At 39.3% G+C, this 21,256-nt stretch overlaps 1 protein-coding gene and 1 pseudogene across 3 annotated transcripts; both read right to left on the bottom strand.

Moving 5' to 3' along the window:
• Window positions 1–603: 603 nt before the first annotated feature.
• LOC110982323 (voltage-gated hydrogen channel 1-like) lies at window positions 604–15,990 on the bottom strand. 3 transcript variants are annotated; one of them, XM_022240659.2, is made up of 6 exons: window positions 15,834–15,990; window positions 14,031–14,299; window positions 12,887–13,120; window positions 9,021–9,150; window positions 5,877–6,044; window positions 604–3,948 (listed from the first exon to the last, which is right to left on the bottom strand). In XM_022240659.2, exons 2-6 carry the CDS (start codon window positions 14,274–14,276, stop codon window positions 3,707–3,709), a joined length of 1,020 nt encoding a protein of 339 aa, XP_022096351.2. In that variant the 5' UTR covers window positions 14,277–14,299; window positions 15,834–15,990; the 3' UTR covers window positions 604–3,706. The 3 variants fall into 3 exon arrangements, with proteins under 3 accessions (XP_022096351.2, XP_022096350.2, XP_086997177.1); XM_022240658.2 differs by lacking the exon at window positions 15,834–15,990 and adding an exon at window positions 15,245–15,728; XM_087141051.1 differs by lacking the exons at window positions 604–3,948; window positions 5,877–6,044; window positions 15,834–15,990 and adding exons at window positions 6,052–7,720; window positions 15,245–15,757.
• A 3,092-nt stretch (window positions 15,991–19,082) lies between these two features.
• LOC147798071 (uncharacterized) lies at window positions 19,083–20,258 on the bottom strand (annotated as a pseudogene).
• Window positions 20,259–21,256: the final 998 nt, after the last annotated feature.

The raw sequence follows: 21,256 nt of genomic DNA, 5'->3' as shown, positions 1-21,256 counted from the left end.
TGTTTCCCCACTCTGAAACACTAGCTACTGAAGCATTTGGAGGTCAGGGTTATGCCGGGCCAAAATAAACAGAGCAGTTCAGGAAGTTGTCATAGAAATTCTAGATCAAAGGCCAAAGCAGAGAGACAAATTAAATGGCCTTAGTTTTCTTTACCACAGGATAGCATAGGAATGTCCACACTACAAATGTAAAAAGGAACGTGATGGTGTGCTGTTACATACCCAGTGTGAACTTTGTGAACAAAAGATGTCAACATAATGCAGGAAGGGAAGACATTCTGTGGACATCACCATGTCCACAGGACATTTCCTCTTCTCTGAAAAAAAGTTTGTGAGGCATTTGAGGGTTAGGGTTATCTGTCACAAAAGGAAGAGGAACAGTCAAGGAGATATTTTTACCCAAATCTGGCTGAAAATCCTGTTCTCAGTTCCAAATAATTGATTTTGTTCCAGTTATCTTAATTGCACAAAAACAAAGGAATGTTCACATTAGGTAAGTCACATAAGTATGAGTGTCCGCATAAACCAATGGGATGCAGTTAATGGATGCATGTTCACTGTCGGAAGGTCAGGGAATGATTGAAACAAGATACAGCCAAAAAGTGCTGTGAAACTTTCATGTCCATAGAAAAATCTTTATTAAAATTTGTTTTGCTAAGATACAATCAGATTTTACAAATTCTTTTCAACACAATTTAACTGACGAATGATATACATGTATAAACAACACACACCCTTACAATGTTTTTCTTCTGCCAGAGTTCCTGTTACCAGGAGTTCCCAAGAGAGGGTCAAGAGTCACAACTGTGTTTGTAACCAAAGAAAATAAAAAAATTCACCAAAGTTCCCTCAGCTAGTTGCAGAATGGGAATCGGTGGGCACAAGTTAAATTTGGTAAATCTTTGAGTATTATTACAAGCTTAAGGGGTACATCATAAAAAGACCTGGGCATGTTCCTTATAATACATGAGCATGAAAATCCAATGCTGGCAAAAAATACACTCTAGACAATTTTCATAGGACTGTGTCATACTGTCATTGTTTCAACTTCAATGTCCTGACTATTTGTCAGGTCAAACAATCCTTTTCACTGTACGTTAGAATTCAGAAAATCAAGTCTTACAGGAGGCTCCAATAGGTTAGATACTTGTACACACACACACTAGGCAAAATCAGTCACAATGGCAGTATTTGGTGAACAGAAATCACAGATACATGTACGTGAAATAAAAATCATCAAATGCATAATATTCATGGATTCAATACTGTGGTGGCAGTGATAATGTGGAACTTCAATTTTGTTACCAAAATATGTTGAAATGAAAGACAACTAGTGTGTTGCGTCATGTAAAATATTTTAAAAAGCTTTGTTAAAAGCTTTGTTTTTCTTTGTTGCTTCAAGTAAAATTTGATATCCCATAAGCGAAATGATAAAAATCAGAAAGTTATTGGTACATGTACCTGTATGTTTGACTATTATACTTAGGATGGTTATTTGTATATACATGTACTGTATTTATCAAGACACAAGCCTTCAACAGAAAATAAAGCATACATGTACACTGACGTTTCACAAGTTAATGTTGAAAATACTGAATTACTACATTGCCTTTTGGGCCCAAGTAAACAGCACTGCTTAATGTCAAATTTTGTTAAAGAATCTCTCTCTATTTCACAGTAACGGAGACGACTTTTCTGTTGTTAACCACTTGTGGATGCAATTAATTGGCAGAAATTTACAACTTTTGAAAAAAGATAAGATTCAGCGGCGAACTTTTGATGGACAGCCACAATTGCTGGAGTCACAGGAGAAGTATTTGTACAATATTTCTTCTGCCATGAAAGGCCATGTACACTGTCGCATTCAACTTCTTGGTCTCCACAGACTTGTCAGAATCTGTACGTATACATGTACGAAATCAATGGGAGATAAGCATGTTGTAGACGTAAGCTGGAGGGGAGTCAAGGCAAGCTCGATGTTTTTATATACTGATAGCCCGATCATGGTTTAACGTCCTCCGGCGTGCAGTGGTTGTGTCACACTGTGAAACTGGGCCCAAGGCACATGGCATATTCACACGTACTCATGTGGATTTCATCAAACAAGCCCCTCCCCCACCTGGTGCAGAGAGAGGCTCAGGCTGGGCCAACATTTGAACAGCATCTCCATATGGTGTGGTGTCAGTGTGCCCCTGGGAGGACTGATGGGTTTGTGCACATTCAAATGAAAATTAGTGAGGCCAGGCAAGTGTCCCCCCACACACTGGCACCATCTATTGTTTCTACTTGAATCTCATTCTGAAATTGTAAGTTGCATAAATTTCAAAATACAAAATCTGAAATAAAATTTGCAATCTCGTTAGTAAAATACACTTCTCAAAAGCATACAAAATATATTGCAAATTGACACTTGCACCGTTTATTTAAAGTTGTTAGAATATTTTGTGAGATATACACTCTGAAAATCTCTTATTCTTTACATTAACAAAAGTTATCTGGTTCTTTACCTGATCTGTCTGGAACTCGGTATCCTAAGAATGAGTTGTCTTGAAACAAAGTGAGCAATTCTTGATTTATACAATATCTTGTTTTACAACATCTGATTTTGCGCATAAAACTGCCAGTGCATGATTGTCTAAAAGTCTCGCAAAAATTTTGAAAATGTTTATAATAACAATGGTACATGTACATTTGTAAGAACTCTGGAAAATAAAAAGTGAAATTGGTATAATCAGTATTTTAAAATTACTCAAAATGAAAAAGTCAATTTATGTTACATAAAACTATTAATGCTCACTGCCTTTATAAATACATGTATTCACAAATATTAACCCCAACTCCCTAGGGTGTGTGCAAAATCACATTAAACTTGGGGGATTGAGGGCTGTTAGGGTTAAACTTGATAAATAAATCTTTCAACTAGGTTTGATTCCAAATTGATTTCTTGGAACTAGTTTGTTGACATCAGTGAAAATAACTATTCATTTCTTTAGTCAAAGAAAATTATGAATGTTCAAAGCTGAAATTTGCTAAGTTTGACAGACTTCTGAAAATTATGAAATCAAAACTTCGTAATTAATTTGTGAAATATAAGAACATGAAGTTAAAAATTCTGGAAATGTCAACAGAACAAGACCTACAGTAAGTGAAAAATCTTCTCTAACCATAGCAGAGAATTCTGTGTCCATGGTTTATGGTATGAGGAAATACGGGTTGTGTATTGGATTCTGAGCTTATCCATTCAGTAAGCACAGAATTCTGTGGTAAGCGAACTATAAAATTGAGCCTGGATTAAAAGACAATGGAGTTTAGTTTGTACAAGACTTTTTGCGCTTATACATGGGGCCTTGTGGGATACCGGAACAATGGGAAGTACCCCACAAGGCCAGTTTTTACCTTGTGTACCCCACAAGAATTTCACGAAACTGATATTTGGAAATCACTCAAAAAGGGGAAATTTTTTATGGCTAAAAATCTGTCACAAATTGAAGTGTTTTATATAAGGGACATACGGTCGAAATTTCAACCCAGGAAAGTGAATTTGTTTTAAATTGGAGTGATTTCAAATTGTTTGCGTGTTGTGTGGGAGTTTTGTACACGAGAACTAAGGAAATACCCCACAAGTATAACTGTGTAAGGATGGGTGCCCTGAGGTGTGGGTCTGAGTTGAAGGTCAGTGGCACAACTACTTGACTTCAGTGACCCATTAACATCTGGCCTCGTGGTTGCCATGGTGCAGGGTATCGTAATGTGGTGGATCGCTGGTGTCTGGTTGGACGTCCTCGGTGTTTGAGTCCTGGGTCTTTGGGTGGGCGTGCTTCTTGTGACCCAAGAAAGGAAGATGGTGGTGATGGTGATGGTGATGTTTTCCATCACCGTTCTCCGAGGTATTATGGTATTTCTGATCATAGTGGGGCTTCTCCGGCCTCTTCTTGATGCACTCCTCATCTGCAACAGGAACGTCAGAGGCACACAGCTTTTTCAGGCAATTGAGGCACTAAAAAGTGATCATGGCCAGCAGGCTGTACCTATGGGCTCTCTGGACAAGTATCCCCTCTATATCTGTTGCCCACATGAAGGTGATATATGCCTTTGTGCACATTCAGACGAAATGGCATATCTTACAACGGGCACACAAAATTGTCACCGGGTTGTTGGGACAACACACGTGTTGAAATATGGACATTATGGGAACCATTTGAATGCGTCGCGGGAACACCTTTTTTATTCCCAAAACTTAGCCCTGACTGTTGAAACAAAAGGACTTGTTCCCTTAATGCAGAGAAGGCCCAGCCACACACACAGGCTCAGAATCCATGAACAAGGAAAAGTACGTTCCCAACAGAAACAAAGCACGACATCATAGACATTTGAAATGGTGTTGCTACAGAGCATCTATGCTTCCGTAAATAATTAACAAGTTTGTGTGCATTCGGATGAAAATTACAGAGCAAATTCACAAAATAGTGCAAATGACAGCATGGAAGTGCCATTTCCTACACACTGTCTCGCCCAGCCTAATTTGTCCTCTTTTTGTTGTATTCAACTCTCAAACTCCACGGCAGTTTCTTTGTCCGAGATTATCCTTTGTGGGGTCTTTGTTTCTTTTGTTCCTAATGTATTCTCTGATCTGTTTCCTTATATGGAAGCCTGTACAATAACACATATACTTCTGTGGTTGTAGAACTACACACAACTTGAATGGCAGTTCTTGTGGGCAAAAGAAACTTTATTGGGAAACACCCCGCTGTCCCCAACAATCCAGTCCAGAAGTCCCTGATAAGAGAAATCGTCCCCTCATTGCGGTGCTGGTTAGGGCAAGTTCATTTATTTGTCCTTTTGCCCTGGGGACCGCTCACAGGTTGTACATATAGAATAGTTATTTCCTGGTACGGGTGCCGGTACCAACAACTGTTTTAGCCATAAGAACACTCCAAAGTCCAATCTGTCATCAGTCAAAACTCTCCCTCACAAGTTCTGCTGTACTAGCCAAGTCACGGTGGGTACCTCAGTACATGTACGTGTTTAACTTGTTTTCGCCAAACTCTTTTCCTCTGCCATTTTCAGTGTGTCAGATAGAGATTTAAAAGCTACTTTGCTTGAACAAAGATTTACATCAAGCAGAATATGTGATATTCATGTCAATATTACCGTGGACCAAAAAAGAAATTATTACTCAAATACTGGCACAACAAGGCGAGCTTGTTAATGAACTTTATTATGGTACATGTTCGTATTACATATTGCGGAATTCCCCAAGGTGACTGCATCACGAGGGGATTTCCTGAGACCATGGCAAAGGAAATCATTGGTCAACTTCCAATACCCAAGAGAAATGCCATTTCACTGAAAACAAACTGTACAGTTTGACTTCACATCTGGCACGCATACTGTTATTTACTGTTTGTCTTGTCACGGATGAATGCTATCCAAGAAAATCGAAAAAAAAGTCACATCCTTAATTGGACTGTCCGCGGCCCTCCACTTCCTGGTTCATATGCATGACAAATTCAGTGTTGGTCACAGGTTCATGTCCCACTTGCATAAGAACTGAAATTCAGTTTGGAATTCTGCAGTCCAATAGCAAAGAATGTTCACAGCTTGTAAAGGAAGTTCATGTCGATCCTGAAACACAGACCAAGTCTGACAGATCTCAAAACCTTGGGGTCATTTTGCGTGCATGGTAAATCCTTGTTCTGGTGTATTTTTTACATTTAAAAAAAAACAAACAAACAACCCAATGAACACAAACAAACAAGGGTATCCAATGGATTATCAATGTGCTGAAATGTGCCCATAACATACCGTATGGTGGAACTATGACACTGAATAAACATGATATCAATCTGCATGTGATAAAATATGTACAGTCTCACCTATTTTGATTCCATTTGTGTTGAGTAGCTCTCTGAGTTTCTGGATCTCTTCCTCGAGGGCGACACCATACTCTTCAAACTTCATTGCCGCCTGGACGGCTCGCTCCCTGACCCTCTTGTGGTGGTGAATACGCTTCTCGGCTCTCTGTTCCACCGAGAGAATGACCCCTAGCAAAGAAAGACGGGACACACAAAACTTCAAGCTCACTTATCCTGAGAATGCCAATAATGCCTTTTATTCTGATACTTAGATGTAAATAACCAATTGTCACTTTTGACATTCCATATACTGTTGAAAATGTATCATTATCATCTCTGGCCACTTCCTTTTTTCATGTTTCTTTAACAAATGTGCCGTCATTGTTGGTAATTCCGTTGCTTTTTTCTTATTCTTTCCTATTTGAGTACATGTAGTTGACTCCATCCCTTGTAGTTATTATCATAGACATAGTTAATATGAAACAGGATTATTGATGCACACATGGATAATTTATTCTGTTTCTGATCTTATTTACATAATGGCCCATTATTGAAATAATTAGAAACAGGTTCCAGATCTCTTACAAGCATTTGCTTTTTATCTGGAATCCTCAATCATTTCTGTTATTTGATATTAAATTCATGTGAAAATTTTATTTAAGATATGAAAAGAAAATACACTCCATGTGTAAGTAAGACCAAGAAGTTTCCAACGAGGCAAAAATATTGAAAAAAAATTTAAAATTGAAAAAAAATCTATAGGGTTTTATCCGACAGTTTCTGACAAAAGGCCTTTAGTTCTAGTAGCTGGATTCTGTTGGGATCATCAGTAGGATGCCTAGAGAAAACCCAAGAGCAGTTAGGGTTAGGGAGAGCCCCCAAAGCTATGAGACAGTCCGGCGGAGGGGAATGCTCGTTTTACTTGAGAGAGATGCAGATCTCATGCATGACATGTAGATCTCATCTAGTGAATGCATCTGTGAAATCTGCTCAGGAACTGCAGGGGTTGCGTAAGAATATACCACATTCAAATACAAGAAAAGTACAAGTGGACACAATCGCAAAAATGCATGGAGAACTAATTTTTAACTGAGCGTGTATAAACCTAGCCTGCAATACTCCCATGTCAGTGAACACAAAGCACACATGTACACATTTGATGCAAATTTCACCTTATCTGTGCGCAAATCAGACAAAATGTGAGTTCACATGGTGCACATGACAAACATGAATTTTCAACTGAATGGGCAGAAACCTTCAGTATTGCCCTGCTAAACGAGCAAACAAAGTGAGAGTGCACCTACATGAACACTGAAAATGCATATAAATTTTCAGCTGTGGTATTGACATGCTAGAGAATCAAGCGAAATGTCCACACGAACAATTTCTCAGCTGAATGTGTACAAACCTGCAGTTCTGCTATATATAGGACACACAACAGCTTCTGGGGTGCACACAGTGCGTTCTACTAATTTTAAGCTAGGTGTGTACAAAGCTATGAAAGTGATACACTAGTGGAACACACAAAATGCAGGTATAAATAAAGCACAGAACCCAATTTTCAGCTGAATGTGTACAAAACCTGCAGCATTTCTAATAGAAGTACATGTCACAAAGCATTATTGCATGAAGTACACAAAACAAATTCAACTAAATGGGCACAAACCTATTGGGGCTAAATGCATACAAACCCGTGTTATCTCTGCAATTGGGAACACGCAAAGCATGTGTGCAGAAAGTGCGCACTACCTCTTTCACACAAAGCTGCACACAACTAATTTTCAACAGAATGGGCACAAACCTGTATTGTCTCTGCCTCAGAAGAGAACAAAGTGAATGGATGATGCATATCTCTGATGTGTCTCCTAAGTAAAAGCATTAACTGTCTTATCGTACACATCAAAGGGACCCAATTAGATATTGGCATTGTGACATTCCATATTAGACATTACAATGCATTTACTCTCGGCAGTTTGTCAATCTAAAATATAAAATTGCAGCCTTCAAATAAACCTATATGTAGGGTCTATTGATGTGTTATTATTAATCAGTTTTTCAATATCACTTTAAAATTGATATCACCAATATCATCAAATTTTAAATCACACCAAAGTATTGAAAATGTGACCATTAGGAATGACACATCAACAAAATTCAAAGCAAGTCAAGTCTTTGGCAAGACCTCTCTCCAGTTGAGTTTACATGGTTGTTACATTATTTTAGAAATGAAATTACAAGCGCTATGCAGTAGAAAATTGTTCTAAGACAAGAAGTCAAACTTTTGCTACATTAGTATGATCCGTGTTCTCTCTGGGATTTGCGTCCCCCCTGCACAATGGAGATGGACATATTTTTCTTTCATTTGTCGGTTTTCATAGTGTTATTTTTCAGTTGAACTTATCATTTTCTGAATTTTTATATCAGTCTTGCGTTTGGTTTGTTCATCACTGATGGACTTCCACCAATCAACAAGTCAAACCATGTGTAGCAAATCTTTCTGACTGCGTTTGGGACAATGATAGCAGTCAGGCTACTTTGAAAGCCAGATTGCTGGTGCCATCACATGGCCACTACAGAGAGCCAGGGATTGGACTGCCCGAGTGGAGGCTACAGTTGGGTGAACAGCAGCAAAAAAGAGACTTGTCCAACTGCAGTGGTAGCATGCAGAACTGCACGCTATATCTCAGCAAGACAGGACAAAGTGAGTGAGGGAGTAATGACTCAGTAAAAACAATCTGCAATCTGTTTACAGTAGACAGTGACTTTTTGGCAACAACTGTTTCATATTTATGTACAACTGTACATAATACTCTATTCCCTGGACAAGAATACAGTGTGACTTCAGGGATAACACAGTTGAAAGTGATTACTAGTTCATGAAAAATACTAAACACATAACTTGATACTGGATTTTGGATATATTGATTATCACAAAAAAATCTGGTACTGAAAGACCCAAAATCCAGTGAGAATTTTGCAGGTGCAGTTTCCCAGCCCAATTCCTTCAGCAGAATAACTGAATGACAATCCATCTGTGGAAAAACTATTCACCACAAGGCCAACACGAGACCTCCAGTCGGAACTCAAGTCAAATCAACGACAACAAAGGCATTCCTTTTCTCATTATTCACCCCGTATTACCTATAGTCTCCGCTTTGAACTCACCGTTAACAATCCGCATTATACGCCACAATCGGAGGACAACGACGAGATCTATGATGGCAAAGCTGTCTGGAAGGACCAGCGTGACTATGTCCAGTATGAAAGACACGACGATAACGAAGGCATCAAAGATCTTCAAAACAGACAGAGGAAAAAAATTAGCCCAGATGTTGCAACTGCCTACTCATTTTTATCCGTTGGACAAAGTTCATTTTCTTTCAATCCTGATGTGTTAACTTTCTCCCATCTCTGACATGACATGCTACAGTATTTCAAAATCAGGTGGTGCTTGGAAGTAATCGATACATGGCTGCATGTATTCATGTTTGGAAATCAAATATTTACTTGGCCATTGGCAACAGGTGTTCACTTAACTGGACCACATTGTGGCATTGTGAGCATTACCAAATCTTTGCAATGGAAGGCTAAATACCAACAAAGTAGAGAGAATGCCATCCTCTTTCAGCATGTACCAGTGCCAATAACTTGTGCATGTATGTGACTCAACCAAAGGAACTAAGTCATGACCATCGAGCTATATTAACTTCCTACTTTGATAACTTATCATTTCCAATGCACAGAAGTTTCGGCACCTCCTGTCGGGCACAGACATTTTGAATCCATGCACATTTTGTAGAACATAAGAAAACAAGATTGAGTTTCAAATCTTGCACTCTAACTACGATCCACAAACACCACATTCGCAAATAAAACATAGCCTATTTTCTGTCACTTAACTTTATAGTATCTGCAGCATATACACATATTTGCACAAGCTACACTGAGCAAAACTAAACACTCGCTCATCGATTGTGCATTCAGATTTTTAGCATATTGGTCGCATTGATGCATCATTTTAGACTACAGATGTACACCGTAGACGTGCAAATAGCCATACAAAAGCAGAACAAAACTTTGAGTTTTCCCATAGGTTTGTGCATGTGCCAAATACGTTTCACTTTGCACAGCAAGCTACTGGTAGCAGTCCAGTATTAAATGAAATAAGGCTCAATGAGCTTAAGTCACTGAGGTCACTTTTCTCAATTTTGAATGAGTTCGTGCCTCTCTACTAGTCTTACATGAGTTAAGGCAACTGGAACCTTCAACATGATCACCTTTGGAGTGTCTCTTTTTACATTAAATTGAGTGACACAAGTAAATAAATGTACATTAACAACAACGAGTTCAGTTTTGTATTTCTAATACAAACAAATCAAAACTACTAAAAAAAAAATGCCCCAGGACTCATTTGGTAGGACCTGGTTACTTATTTGACATCATGTCTGATTTCCAAGAACATGTCATAAATTATTACAGTTCCTTAATCAATGAATGAGTTCCCAGAAATAAAAGAGATAGTGATACCAACAATAAACAGGGCAGAAATACACTACTCAAAATAAAGTTAAGGAGCACTTTTTCTTAACTTGTAATTTTTTTCCAAGCAATGAGTGGGGTCTAGTTCTTTCATTATTTGTTTGTCTAGATGGTGTTCTCATTGGAACAAAAAATTTTGAAAAGTTTCAAAACATCAAATGCACATTTTCAGCGGTAAAATATCTCATATAAAAAAGTGTACACAAAATAAATTGAGTAGTGGAACAACAAAATGGGCATTAGCCCTAACCCCCCCCAGGGTTGTTGGCCCTAACCTTCCCATTCACACAAAGTTTAACACCCATATGGGACTTTGTGCACAGAGGCTGTTGGACTTAGTTTTTCTGAGGTATGCCAAACCCAATGCAAAAGCCAGTTGTTATGGGCCTACCAGACCTATCCCCACAGAATTAAACACTTTACTGCTGTTTAATTCTGTGTGGTTGGGGAAGGTTAGGGTTAGAGGAAAAACGATCTACAAATATGCCAACAACCTTCATTAAACAGGTAGGTATCAAGGTGGATGTGATCAAAACAGGGTGAGGGAACTTTTGAATAGAACACGAACAAGGAAGCAAGAAGTTCCTAAAAAAACAAACAAGCTGTGAACTCCCGAAACTCGACTGTTGACAAATTCCACAAGTCATCCAAATAAAAAAAAGCAGGGAGTATTGGAGAAATGTCCACAACATGTACATGAAACAGAAACACGGAAACCAGATAGTTTCCTCGAAAGTACATGTACAGCACAGTAGTCGAGACTTGTCGGTCTTGTTCGGTCTTGTTCAGTCTTAAGTGGTCTCTACTACAACACTGATGTACACCACCACAATTTACATGTACATATGTACATGTATTTAAAGTTGGCAAACCCCTTCAAAGTGCAGAAGGCCAGATTTAACTGATTATGCCCATGAATGTTCCAATTTTTCAAGGAACTTGAAGATAAAATAACATGTATTTCCTGAAAAAAAGAACACTAGACTCTGGCGAGGTTGTTTTGAATGATCCAATGCGATTGGCATCTGAAATGCACCAAAATACTTTTCTTATCAGGATTTTGTTTGCAGTGCTGCCTGTGCACTTCTTCTTTTCATGCTGAGCAAACATTTAAAGAAAATGCGGGCAGAAAATAGAATGGCTCACTTGTGCTTTATTCCACCACTAACACTACACGTACGAACATCTAATCACAAAAGAAACACAGTGCACTAACGACGGGTGTCCATTCTTATTACACCTTGCTTCGTTTGTTAGATGTTTATAGTGTAACGCCTTTACTGACAAACAGAATGGGCACTCTAGACTGATCTCCTTCCAAAAAGGAACAATACTTCACCTATCCACGATTTGACTTGTAAAGGTCAATGCTAGGATGCCTTAACACAAACTATTGAAAGCTATTTTAGACTTAATGTATGTTTCAACCTAAGCAGGGGTTTTGTTCCAAAAAGGAACAATACTTCACCTTTCCACGATTTGACTTTCCAAACGTCAATGCTACGATGCCTCAACACAAACTTAATGTACCGGTATGTTTCAACCTTAGCAGGGGCTTTGAAGTTTTTTTGGTCCCAATTTTAAGTCCCGCCCTATGAGGTGTGAGAATTATTTACACAGTGCGAATTCAACAATGATAATCATACAAATCTTTAACATGAATAAGCTGTGGTAGTTTTGGGGGTAAAATTCAAAATGAAACCAGTTGTATTTATCAGAATAAAATGATATTAAAAATCAGAGAGTACATTATTGCTCTACAGGTCTTGCTCGCAAGTTGCTAACAGCTGCTGGCTTCAACTTTTTTTCCTAAAACAAACAGGATCAGGGAAGGGGAAACATTTGGAAGACACAATAATATTTTTATTGGCGTAGCTCTTAAGAGTCTGCACTTTTTTTACCTTTCGGGAGAAACTGAGGCCAACCAAAGTATACTGGTCAAAATGTAAAGTCACTCCAGTTCTTTTCAAAATTGCATCCCGTAATTAGTAATTACCAACTGCTGTGGTGTGAGATATGAGGTTCAGAGGACTTATGACGCTAAAGGGTGATGTGTCTATGAGGGTGTTAAAAACATCATATCCCACGTCATCCAGTCAATAACTGTTTTGTTACACCTCTGTTGTCAATTGTTTGTAACATACATGTATGTCCCCAAACTGAAATGTCCCGAAATAAGTTGAAACGATGAGTGTTTTGTGAGTTGCTACACGCATTACAGTTTATTACTACAAACTCTGCAAGTGATAATAGCACAGGCATCAATGAATATGAGTAGTCTGGTTAGCAGATCCTGCATTGTGGTTTGGACTGGGGGACAGGGACTAGTCCATGACATCACAAGGTGATATGCACAAGGAACATGCACTTTTATTTATCATTAACATTCAGGAAATAAAAGAGGTGTAACAAAGGTGATTATTCCATGGTGACGCTGCAGATTTTTTCTTCCCTATTAACCACCGCACAGCACTGTTCAGAGTTGGACATACCTCTAGTTTGCTGTGGAAGAACTTGGAGCCCAGGGCGATGAGTTTCAGCATGAGCTCTATCATGAAGAGACTGAGGATGACAATGCTGAGGTAATGCAGCGCCTCTTTGGCTTGTTTGAGGGGACTATGCTCTCCGGAGTACTCTTCAGCTGCCCGCTTGTGTCGTGTCATTTCGCCTTGGTCGTACGTTACGTTCCCGTCCGTTGGTGGGGCCTTGGTCGTGCACGAACTGCCCTGCAATAGTATCCATTCAGTCATACATGTCAACTGTTGGGTTATGGAATATTTAAGTGGCAGTGGTGTAACCAAGGGGGCCCTCAGAGGGCTTCAGCCTCCTCCCCCGAGGTGTTTTCTGGGCTTTTGTTTTGCTCTCTGAAAAAAAAGATGAAACATACATTTAGGCCTAGCGAACAAAGTCCCTATTTATGAGTTCTGATATTTTTTATAATTGTAAATCTCAGTCCCCTGGGGCGTGGGGAGAGGGGAGCTTGAGCATCATGAGCTACTTTAGGAGTAAGTTTCCAGCTTGAGCCCCCATCCCCCGACAAATTGTGGGTGCGCAAATACGTTACCAGAACTTCGATCAGTCAGCTGAAACATCTTCGTTGCAAAAGCAATGGGTAAACAATGCAGCACAGTGCATGAAGGCTTGCGATATAAATTCCGTTTAATTTGTTCCCCTAAGTATTTTTTTTTGCCATTCTTATTACACATGATACCTGGCTACCTTGGTAACTTGTTTTTAAACTTTATGTACAGAGACTTATCATGAACTGATGGATTCTTAAGATATTTTCGATACAGATACTTTTTTCTTCCTTTTTCCCCTACACATTGGTAATAATTTCCACAATTATCAAACTTAATGACACGTCAGTTCTCATAAACTGGTGAAGCAACATTTCATTATGTATGTATGATATTGATGTATTTGGGATTTCTTTTTTTTCTTTTTGTCGCCAACATGAAATATACGTTTGCCAATATCATGCTCTAAGAAAAGTCGACCATTCATAATTCAGCCATGAATCATGAATATGTATGACAGTGGGTAATTAAAAATGCATGAAACTCACCTCTCCCCCCCAATATAAAACAATGAACTCATTCTACTGAAAGAAAAAAGTTAAGGATAAACCCTTACCAATGCTGCATCCTCCAGGTCCAGCACCAATTCCCCGATGACGAAGACACAGTCCAAAACGACCAGGACAATGATGGTAATCTGCATCTTCTGGGTGTGAAGGAATTCCCGCAGTTTCTCCCGGCAGGTCTGCGGGCCTTTGCTGTTCTCGTGGTCGTCATGGTGATGGGGCTCATCGATGTCACCTTCTCGGTCCTCCACTACAATGTCTCTCTCATCTTCTGCCTTGGAGAACTTGAGGCCCATGTTGGCAGAACTTGCTCCAGCCTCTGTTCAAACCAAAGTTTACTTCAGCATTTGAATACGAGACTTTTCTCTTCCAATTTTCAACGTAATGCACAGAAACCTGAGGCAATTATTTAAGAGGAAAGTAACCAAACATGTGACATAAATGGTGCTAAACAATGCTGAAGACCATCAATGTTAGAAATGTGTTGCATTCTTTCCACTATTAACCATTAATCTGATTTAGTCAAATCCTGTACTTGCCAAACTTTAAAAGTACAGTCTATCATTTGTGCATTACATGTACATGTATGTTCCTCTGAGGGAACAAATTTAGACAAAATCTACAGAGGGGTGCCTACGAACAAACCCAATGGAGTTTCAGCTCAGAGAATGCTGTATAATATTGCATATTCACGATTTTCTGGGATTTTGCTTTCAGATCAAGAGTTGCCAAGTCATAGTTGGAACTGCACCTGAATTCAGTGTCTGGGACATGTTCTCACATTCAGTAACATGCAGCTACATGTCACACATTGAACTGATAAATTGTAGTAACCATACGTGTGTGGTGTCAGTGCTTGCACATGCTTCCAATGGCAATTTCCACTGAAGCGTCATTAGACGCATCGTCAGAAATGGCCCTTTTTCATTGTTTTCTTCAAACGACAACTTGCCAGATAAAATAATTGCACAGGGAGTTGATCCCCATAACCATCTCTGAACAAGAATACTTTTATCAATAATCTTGGGGTTACTTTTTGGATAACTGCAAATGATATCCTGGGCCTACTTTAGTTATGTTAAGACTTGAAGGTTTTCATGGTAAAAGAAACTAGATGTATCAACCGCAATCATTTTACTCAGTCAGTCATGTTAGTCTTTAAAACAAAATTGAACTTTAGGAGTTCACCATAAATTTTGAACTCAGGCCTGCCATCGTTTTCAGTTTGATTTTACTAATTTTACAACCAAAAATGTAAACTTACCACATCCGGCACAAATTTCACTTCCATAACTAGTCATGCTTGCCATGGAATCTGGCATTTCAGTTTTGTACTCCATTTTTAAGCACTGGACCTAATTAGTAAAATCTCAACCGGCAAACAAGACAGTGTGATCACTTCGTAGTCTCAAATTTTGAGAACTTAATCGCTATCAACATCTGTTGCTGATTAAACTGTACATGTACATCCCGTCACGGTCCGTGTGGCATTACATGCAGTGTGCCTAGTATTACATGCCAATTATTCCATGCTGGACGTACTAATGAAGCGTACAACTTTTAACATGCCGAGTAACCAAGTTTCTCTCGCACAACCACAACGTCCAAACCCGCAACAGGCCCAGTGCGAACAACTGAGGAATAATGAACAAGACGCTTCAGTGACGCCCCCATGCCACCGGCACCATAAAACCAATTACACAATCACGACTTAACGCTTCACTGCGTCATTCTCTTTCATCCCTGGGCTATTTCTCTCTAGCCGGAAATCCAAACACCTACACAGCGACAACCCTGGCTGAAACTATACGAACAAACTACTTTAGTTTATACTTCCTGGTGTAGCATAGTACCTGTTGGTTGAGGATTTCGAGACTTTCAACAGGCCCCGGTTTCCCGGAGTTGGACTTGACTTCCCTTACAAATCCTACAAAATACTGTTACATTGTTTTGCACCTATGGTACTGTTTTGTATACGAAGTACATGCACATGTACAATGTACATGTACATATGTACGTCGACCACAGACCGACATGTCGACAGTGCAGTACATTTTGTGTACTGTAGGTGTGTGGGTAGACGTACTGTACATGTACAGGTACGGAGGACGAGGGGGAGGAACCTGCTGAATATTAGTCTTGATGACGGACGTCACTAAAGGTTCCGCCATAATGACCGTGTGATTTCACTGACTTATTGCAATTTGAAATACGATAAGGGAACAGATTTACTTCATATTACGTACTACATATTTCAGCCTTTGATAATCATAGCACGGTGTTTCAAAATATAATGGATGATGCTTTTGAGCGTCGGATGTCACTTATTCTCGCATTTAACGACTAGAATTCAGACCAACCAGTTTCTTATGTGGCGTTAAATTCCTTCCATTCGGGGGGGGGGGGAAGGGCTATTGAATCATACCCCACCACTTTTTGTGGTGAACCAAAAATTAAAGTGGATGATGAAGAATTTCTCAGACATCCAACAACCAAAATGCATTCAGTGTCACTTTAAAAAAGGGAGAACAATTTAAAAAGCCATGAATTTGTCTTCTGAAGACATTTAATATCATGAACATCGACCTGTATATACAGTCATATTGTGTCACCCCACTCCCGTTGTTTACATTTTTGTCATCTCCGCCTTACCCTCCCCCCCCCCTTTACAGCAAATATTTACGCCACGGGTTGTGGGCCGGGATGGAACCCCATAGCTCTATCCCCCCCCCAAAAAAGTGGGGGATATATATCCCCATCCCCTGGGATTTACGACCATACCCACAACTGATATTATATCCTTGTCTAGTAAATAATGTTGGTGTTTTAGTGGTATTCCTTTAAGAGCATCTTTTTCACTTCGCGATGGTGCGGATGCGCGTTTTCTGTAAGAATTGGCAAATTTTATTGTAAATTCAGCTGTAATTTTAAGGCTGCATCTGAATCACTGGGTTGTGGCTTGAAATTGCACAAAACTCTATGGAAACTGGTCCCAGCCACGAATACAGACTTGTGCATAATTTTAGGCCACAGCCAGGTAATTGGGACACAGCGTTAGAAAAGAAGCGAGGCCATGAAGTGTATAACTCACAAAATGCCGATTTTAACCCCCCCCCCCCCCGGGCGGCTTACACAGTGGTTCCACTCCCCCCCCCCGGCACTAATGGCAGAACCATTCCATTCTGACTTTCAGACCAGTGCAGCTGGTCTGAAAGTCAAAAAGAAAATGTACAAGTGCATGATGGGGCGAAAAGTAGTGTATCAACTACTGTAATAACTCCGATATATTAAGTGCATTATTCATTTCATGAGAAATTATTAAAAGTAAAAATAACGGTTCTGAGGGTACCAACCCTCAACGTGTTGTTTACGCAATATCAACACCACATTCCCGTTTGCGATTCTTTTAACGTACCACATTTTCACTATGGGTGCAAATAAAACCGTCTGATTGGGCCAAGTTTTCATACAGTCATGCATGATTCATCAGAGAGTTTTGACGAGAAGCTAGCCGTCACCGCTGTACTCTATACTACGAAAGCCCATTAGTGCCATGGCAAGTATGTGTTAGTAATTCGTTATTACGGATTATTAATCCGTTACTACGGATAGTTAAATTTATTATTACTTAATATTACGGATTATTAACTCCTTATTACGGATTATTTATCTGATCTGGTGTACTTCCTGTGAATTTTTATTAATGTGACATTTACTCAATTGACAGGTTTGGAAAAAAAGACAAATCAGTCAAATGTGGAAACGTACATGTATAGCAGATGCCCTCGACATACGAACGTTTTGTTGATTTGCGAGGTGAATTTAGCGAAATCTTACAAAGTGGGGTATGGGTGATGGACGGTTAAACAGATTATCAAAGTATATCAAAGGAAAAGAATGGACACTACTTGCTGCAGCTTTTGTGTTCTGAAATCTTTAATCGAGTGGTTCATTGTTGCAAAAAAAATTGATCGATATTGCTAATATAGAGTTGCTTTTGATAAAAGCAATACTCTGGTCACCACCGTTTATCAAGTTTTTACATGCCTTTAATCGTTAGCTTGGTCCTTTGGTTTTAACACCAACAGGTATCAAAAACTGGATTTTATCATACCATTGAAAGATACATGTATTTTTTTCTTTTGTTAAATCCAAAAATCATTGATGATCTGAGTTGTACAAGTATCATGTAAGGCGCGGTTTTACTGTAAATGGTTTCATGTTGTGTTTCAAGGATTCCAAATCAGTGAAAAAAAGATTAAAGTTAATTTTGAGAACTTAAATTTCTTTACAAACCTATATGTTATAAAATTGGCAAAAATATAGACATTGTCCAGTTCATCCGTACATCTTCATTTTTACTGTTTTCCTTAAAACAGCAGCAAGTTTTCTGCAATTTACCTGTTTTTATACATGTAAATGCAAGTGCCTTGTTTAATTTAGCTAATTCAAAGTATGCAGAGATCACCTAATGTCTTTGCTGCAACTATTAATTCATTGAGAAGGTTATCTTATTCGTATACTCTATACTCATCGTAAAATTGCGGAAAGCGGCTAATCATAATGATATTTGAGGGAAAGAGGGAAGTATGTAGAAGTCTACATATGTATACGTTTTGGTGATCTTTAAAATGCGCCTGGTGTTTAAAGTCTTTCCGAAAAGACAGAGAATTTATTCTTACTGAAAGGTAGAATACCAGTGTGGCTGTTTCATCCTACCCGTAATCACCACTTTGCTTAAAAAATGGTAGGCATAATTATGGTAAGCAGAATGGTACAAAAATGGCATTTTTACAGAACTGAGCTGTTGAAACAATAAAGAGAATTTACTTGACATCTCACTTCCTTTTTGTTTGTTGTTTCAGTTATCCCACTGAATTAGAATCCTACTTTCCTACTTAATGCACCATCTACCAATCATATAACTGTTGTGATTCATTTATAAGGCTTTCGAACATTGAAATCACATGTCTATTAACTAAATATTTGCTGCAAGAGCATAATCAGGTATATCTGTGGAAAGGGGTTATGTTTACTGGTATATGCCAGTATATTCGACGGAAACATAACACTGGTGGTGTACAAGTCTATCTCATCCAGGATCACTCGAGGCTTTTGTCCAAGTTCATTCCCTCTTCAACAGAACAGGCACAGACATGACGCTCTTCCATCAGGAATGTCCAAAGCTCGAACACGGATTCATCGCAAGGATATCGACCTTTGTAGACGCACTCACTGCTGCATACATCAATTTCATCTTGAGGCACCTCTACTAGGAGGTTATTTGCTCCATTATGGAGCTGTGGCATAGTATGCATTAGCAGGGGGCGTCTAAATGGGCCATGGCGATTTCATGAGGGGGGTTATACGATGGGCATTCCACTCTTTTATAACAGTGTCCAGTTCTCCCTAAAGTTTGTGAAATTTAAATAAAACTCTTTTAATAATATAATGTTGATTACCTTCATACACCAGCCTGAATACTGTGCACGAATCACACTTTCCTAGACCAGTTCATGTGGACCTCACCTGGATCATATTCAGAAAGCAAAGCTCCAGCAGTGGTTTGTCTAGTAGATCTCCATTGAAATAACCTTCATTTTTCAGTGGGCAGGAGAGGTCTATCCAAAATTGAGTGAAGTGTTTTCTAAGCATGCCCCACCAACACTCAATCCTTTAGTTATTTTGACTGGTTCCCTGCATGACTCTTGTCTTTAGCAAATGAATCATCATGATCCCTTCTAAGAAACTGCTGCATCTGTCGGATGTGAGTGTTTTCAGTTCCAAGATCAGCTCTTGTGATTCTTGGGCATCCCGTGGTAGAGCGTACCGTGTTCACGTAATATCCGGCAAAGACACTGAGCAGGGTCACTGCTCGTTGTATATACTTCGAGAAACCGTCAATACATCCATTAATGTAGATTCCGTAAGGTTTAAGCTTATCGTCAAAATGCCACATATAATTTTGATATAACCGTCTTTGCAATCTCTTCCTTGCGCTCGTTTCGACTCCATCTGGATCTAAACTTCCAAGCAACAGCCACACGGTTTCTTTATCTGTGTTCAAGCCATTTTGGATGCAGTTCAGGTTCATCGGTAACCGTGTAAGCTTGCAGAATGTTGCAACTGTTCTTGTAGAAAACAGGCAACATCTATCACATTGTGATTTTTTCTAAAAAAGAGACCAAAAGAGACAATTTCGCAATTGTCGACAGAGTATTCGCTTACTTCTTAATACGCTGCGATTAATCAGGAGAATATTAAGAATTTCCTCGTAAGCTTGACCAAGAAGGAAGTAGCATCGATTAAACCGCTCACACTCTCGTCGTGCCACTTGCAGGAACGCCTGAGCAATCCGTAATAAGGAAATAGATAATCCGTAATAACGAATTATGAACACTCTTGCCGCGGCACTTATGGGCTTTCGTACTACACACCTCTGCAGGACCCAGTGACATGTAAACGCAGGACCCCGGTGGCCCCACTATGGGATTCCATATCTGCCGTCGCCCGTCGTCCGTCGTATTTTGCTTTTTGTTGTGTCCCAATTCTGCCATTTACCAGTTCCAAACATGCCATTTTCCGTCGTGCGACGTCCGTCGTGCGTCGTCCGTCGTGCGTCACCCGTCGTGCGTCGCCCATCGAATGGGTTGCACAGGACCTGCAAAAGCCGGGGTTTAACAAATGACAATGTGATGATTTCATTTACTTCTAAAGATCTTTTCCGAATAAGGCAAGTACAAATACCACCTGCAAAGCATATACTAGTCACATAATTAATACCAATAATGCTAGACTACCCCTGCCCCTTGACAAGAAAATATCGCCTCTCTGAGAATTCAACCAAGTGTTTTTTGGGAAAAACATTTTCAGCAAAAATGTTCCGGCCAACTTATCCACAGTGTTATTCTGATTTGCATACTGTAAAAATGTGCCGACTTGTTTTCATCAAATTCCAGGAAGATAGTCCATTTTTTCCTCTCAATTTCACCTTGAAATCCAGAAATACTAGACGTGCTGTGGATAACAAACTGTTTATTAAATGTATTGTTAGGGGGCAATTACCACTTGGTTTAAGTTTCAGAAAATATGACGTGTTGGTTTTTGTGGGTGTGTATGCCAGGGTGGATAGACCAATGAGAATAGGTTGTCCAGCACATCAGCATTATTTATGGGGCTAACAAGTAACGTTACTGTTTAAAATACTTCTGTGAGCCAACCTGCAACTAAAGTCATGTCTAATTTGGAGTATACAGCAGATTTCATCATAGGTATA

Source organism: Acanthaster planci, linkage group LG09 (assembly GCF_054643075.1).
Source record: "Acanthaster planci isolate LZ-2023a linkage group LG09, COTS_SCS, whole genome shotgun sequence".
In the NCBI taxonomy this organism is placed as follows: domain Eukaryota; kingdom Metazoa; phylum Echinodermata; class Asteroidea; order Valvatida; family Acanthasteridae; genus Acanthaster; species Acanthaster planci.
This window is presented reverse-complemented; position numbering and strand designations above follow the sequence as displayed.

Coding starts and splice junctions, on each gene's coding strand:
- LOC110982323 (XM_022240658.2), bottom strand. CDS start 15,320: ATGGAGTACAAAACTGAAATGCCAGATTCCATGGCAAGCATGACTAGT. Junction 6,045..9,020: donor TATAATGCGGATTGTTAACG/GTGAGTTCAAAG, acceptor TTTCTTTGCTAG/GGGTCATTCTCTCGGTGGAA. Junction 3,949..5,876: donor CACAAATGGAATCAAAATAG/GTGAGACTGTAC, acceptor TTCCTGTTGCAG/ATGAGGAGTGCATCAAGAAG.